This window comes from Plectropomus leopardus, unplaced genomic scaffold (assembly GCF_008729295.1).
Source record: "Plectropomus leopardus isolate mb unplaced genomic scaffold, YSFRI_Pleo_2.0 unplaced_scaffold11640, whole genome shotgun sequence".
In the NCBI taxonomy this organism is placed as follows: Eukaryota; Metazoa; Chordata; class Actinopteri; order Perciformes; family Serranidae; genus Plectropomus; species Plectropomus leopardus.
This window is the reverse complement of record NW_024612329.1, coordinates 1-3,309: the sequence shown is the minus strand read 5'-3', so window position 1 is coordinate 3,309 and position 3,309 is coordinate 1. Positions and strand designations below refer to the sequence as shown.

The 3,309-nt window shown below is 38.4% G+C and overlaps 1 protein-coding gene across 1 annotated transcript; it reads left to right on the top strand.

Moving 5' to 3' along the window:
• Positions 1 to 337: 337 nt before the first annotated feature.
• Positions 338 to 3,274, top strand: LOC121963540 (polycystic kidney disease 1 like 1-like; the record flags this gene model as incomplete). Its single annotated transcript, XM_042513825.1, has 8 exons — positions 338 to 422; positions 555 to 740; positions 824 to 942; positions 1,024 to 1,134; positions 1,222 to 1,333; positions 1,551 to 1,616; positions 2,739 to 2,911; positions 3,040 to 3,274. Coding segments are annotated over 8 exons (1,087 nt in total), but the record flags the coding sequence as incomplete, so codon positions are not given.
• Positions 3,275 to 3,309: the final 35 nt, after the last annotated feature.

The following is a 3,309-nucleotide window of genomic DNA, read 5'->3' as shown; positions in this document are numbered from 1 at the left end:
GCTCCCACCTGTATTAACAAGATGGCCTAGAAGCAATCTGACAGCACCATCAATTACATTTATTCATTAAAGTTGATTTTATTTTTAATCCAATTTTTTTTTTTCAAACAGAGTATTTAAAAAGAAATTGGGTTTTAGGGTGATGAGGTCACAAAATATGACACCAGACTTCATTTGTAAACCTCAATAGAAGTTTTGAATGTAAAAAAAGGAATATAACGTTTTGCACCGCCCTCTTATTAGCTTTGACTTTTGGCAACATGATTTATATCCTGTGTTATAACTGTATGCCTTAGAGTTAAAACTATATGTATGTGTGGGTGTTTTCTTGTGTCAGGTTCAGCAGCAGCAAGGTTCTGCTATGGATACACTCTCTGTTTTTCTCCCTGATCTCTTGCATCTTCATCATCCAGCCAACTGTGGTAAATGAATACCAACCTTTTGTAAACTATATTTCCAATATAGTAATACCTATAATACCAATAAAATAAATGCAATTTAAGACACTTACACAGTTGCACATTTCATAGAAAACATTTTCTGTTTCCCCCCAGATATTTACAGTGGCAGTGACTGTCTCCTTTTGCTTCAGGAAAAGAGCAGATTTTTATAGTTTCTCCAGTATAAAAGAGTCTGAGGTAGAGACTTCAAAACTGTGCAGCCACAATAGAGTTAATCAACTGGCAGAGCGGTTCGGAACATCTGCCTTTCCTCAGGAAAGATGCTCGTACCTTGAAAAGGTAACAGCCAGACTATTCCATTTTATGTCATTCTCATTTATTCTATTACTGTTAAAACAGAGTAAATAATTTTTGATTGACAGGTGCTTAGAGCTCGTCAGCGAGCTCGGTACCTCCGCCTTGTGCGCCCACCGACCCCGGCTGAGCTGAGGAAAACTCGAGGGACGAAAAGAAGAGAGGCTGTTATCCACAAGATTCTCAGGTGTGTCTTTGTGTAGGTGTGCACCTGTTTGCATATGATTTAAAGCTTCATAAGGGATGATGTCCTCCTCTTGTCTTCCAGGGATTTGTCTATCTGTGGCTCCATGCTCTTCCTCATGCTGTGTATAAATTATGGCAGCTCATTTGCTGACCATTACCACCTTAATAAAGCTGTCAGAAAAGAGTTCATAAGGTAACCTTTTGCACATGCACATGCTGACTCCCTTTTTGTTTTTGTTGCTCTGATAGACACACTCCAAAATCATGTTTTATCTTTCAGCAGAGGCCATGATAATGCATTTCTGTCCATACAAAAGCATGAGGACTGGTGGAAGTGGGCACAGACGAGTCTTCTTCATTCACTGTACAACAATACAACAGCTGCAAATAAGGTGAGCTGCAGAGGCTTTGCAGTGATTCATTGCTCCATAAAAGTTTCTAAAACACAATGAAAATGATCCATCCATCCAATGCCATTTAGTGAATTATAAAAATAATTTCTGCTGACCATGTATTAAGATCTCCATAACCCACTCAAAAAAATGTTCTTTTGATGGAACGATTGTATTTTATATATTGTCATTACAAAACCAACATTTTCATCAACAGTCCCACATCTTGATTGGAGAGCCAGTCCTGTGGAAGACAGAGTTGTCAAGCTCATTTCAGGGCGAGGTAACAAACAAAAGGAGACCTGCTTTTACATGTGGTAGCATAATACATGTTAACATCTTTATCAACAACCTATTGCCTAAAACATGCACAATTTAAGGTTGTGATTTCAATGGCTTACTTATTTATAAATATATTGACATCAAACCAGGTCCACTGTTTCCCGGACATCCTGTCACAACTTTCACAGCCATTAGTTGTTTGGAAAAGAGCCTTCAGAAAATCCCTTGACATCATTTTCATTGACCTAATGCCTCGAATAAAAACGTTTCAAGGTTGTGATTTCAATAGCTGATGCCAGTATATTCAAAATTAGCTAACAGCTGTTGCCCAACTACCTGTGGGTACAATAAATTCAAACACCTTCCTGTCTCTATTTCATACTTTCAGATGGATTAGGCTGGAAAGTGGAAAGCTAGAACGTAATATGAGTGTTACGTAGGCTAGATAATGGTTTATGTTAATATTATGCCATAAAAAATTAGAAATAAAAAGACTTAGTATCATATGTCATAAAATAATATAGTATGATATGCCATAAAAATCATAATATAGTATCTTGTAAATAATGTCGTCTAGTATAATATGTCAAAGAAATCTCATATCACTGTCATAAAAAGTTAGAGTATAATATGTCAGTAAAAAAAAACGTCATCCTAAAGTTTATGACTTGTAGATCTTGAGTTAAACTTAATTTGGGTCTTGAGTGCAGAGAATTGAGACTTATTTGTAACTTCCAAAACATTGACTTGGTTGGTTGTGAAATAAAAAAACCAACCACATCCTTCTTAAATGATGAAATATACTACAATCAGTCATATGGTATTCTCACTCAAGACATTATACTGCCGTGTTTTGTATCAATTCCTCCTATAGAGAGCGCTGTTTCACAAACAGTGGCTCAAACAACAAGCATACATGATACACCGTCATAGTCCGATGATGAGTGTTAGTATCTTTATCATTTAAAGATGATGAATTCTTGTTCTGATCGTGCTCAAGTTAAAGGGAAACACTGCACTGTGAGATTATTAAAGCTGCCATCATGTCAGTTAATACGAGTGTTACCTTTGATTAATAATGTTGTTCTGACTGTGTGTATTCTGACTGTGTATAACTGTGCAGCTCTCCAGTGTGACCCTTGTACCAGACTGCCTTCGGTTATTCTTGTCTGGGACCAAAACATCCACTCACCCACACTTAAGTGTCTCAGTTCCTATGGCAACAGCGCCAAGGACATGTGGTCTCCTTGGCTGCTACCTGGGACCGAGTGCTACAGTTGTCTTAGGACACACAAGGTGAGAAACACAAAGATACACACATAGTTGTTATTGTGATCTCAGGTGAAATAATATCCTGTAATATCAACCCTGATGTCTGTAATATCCTCACCACCATCATTCACTTGTCCTTTGCTCTTCTGCAGGTCTGACGCTACGTCCAGACTGAAGCTCCTGCATTCAGGTGGCTGGCTGGACAGACAGACGGTGGCCCTGAAGGTTCACTTTACATTGTTCAGCCCTGCACCCAACTTATTCACCAGTGTGACCATGCTCACTGAGCAGAGCCCCACTGGTGTCCTGCTGACCTCTGCTAAAGTCCAGTCTGTTAGAGTTTATCACACTCCTGCTGTGTGGGACTATGTTGTCATGGTGTGCCAGGTAAAATGTTTTTGTTTGTTTTTTTCTGAAAAAAC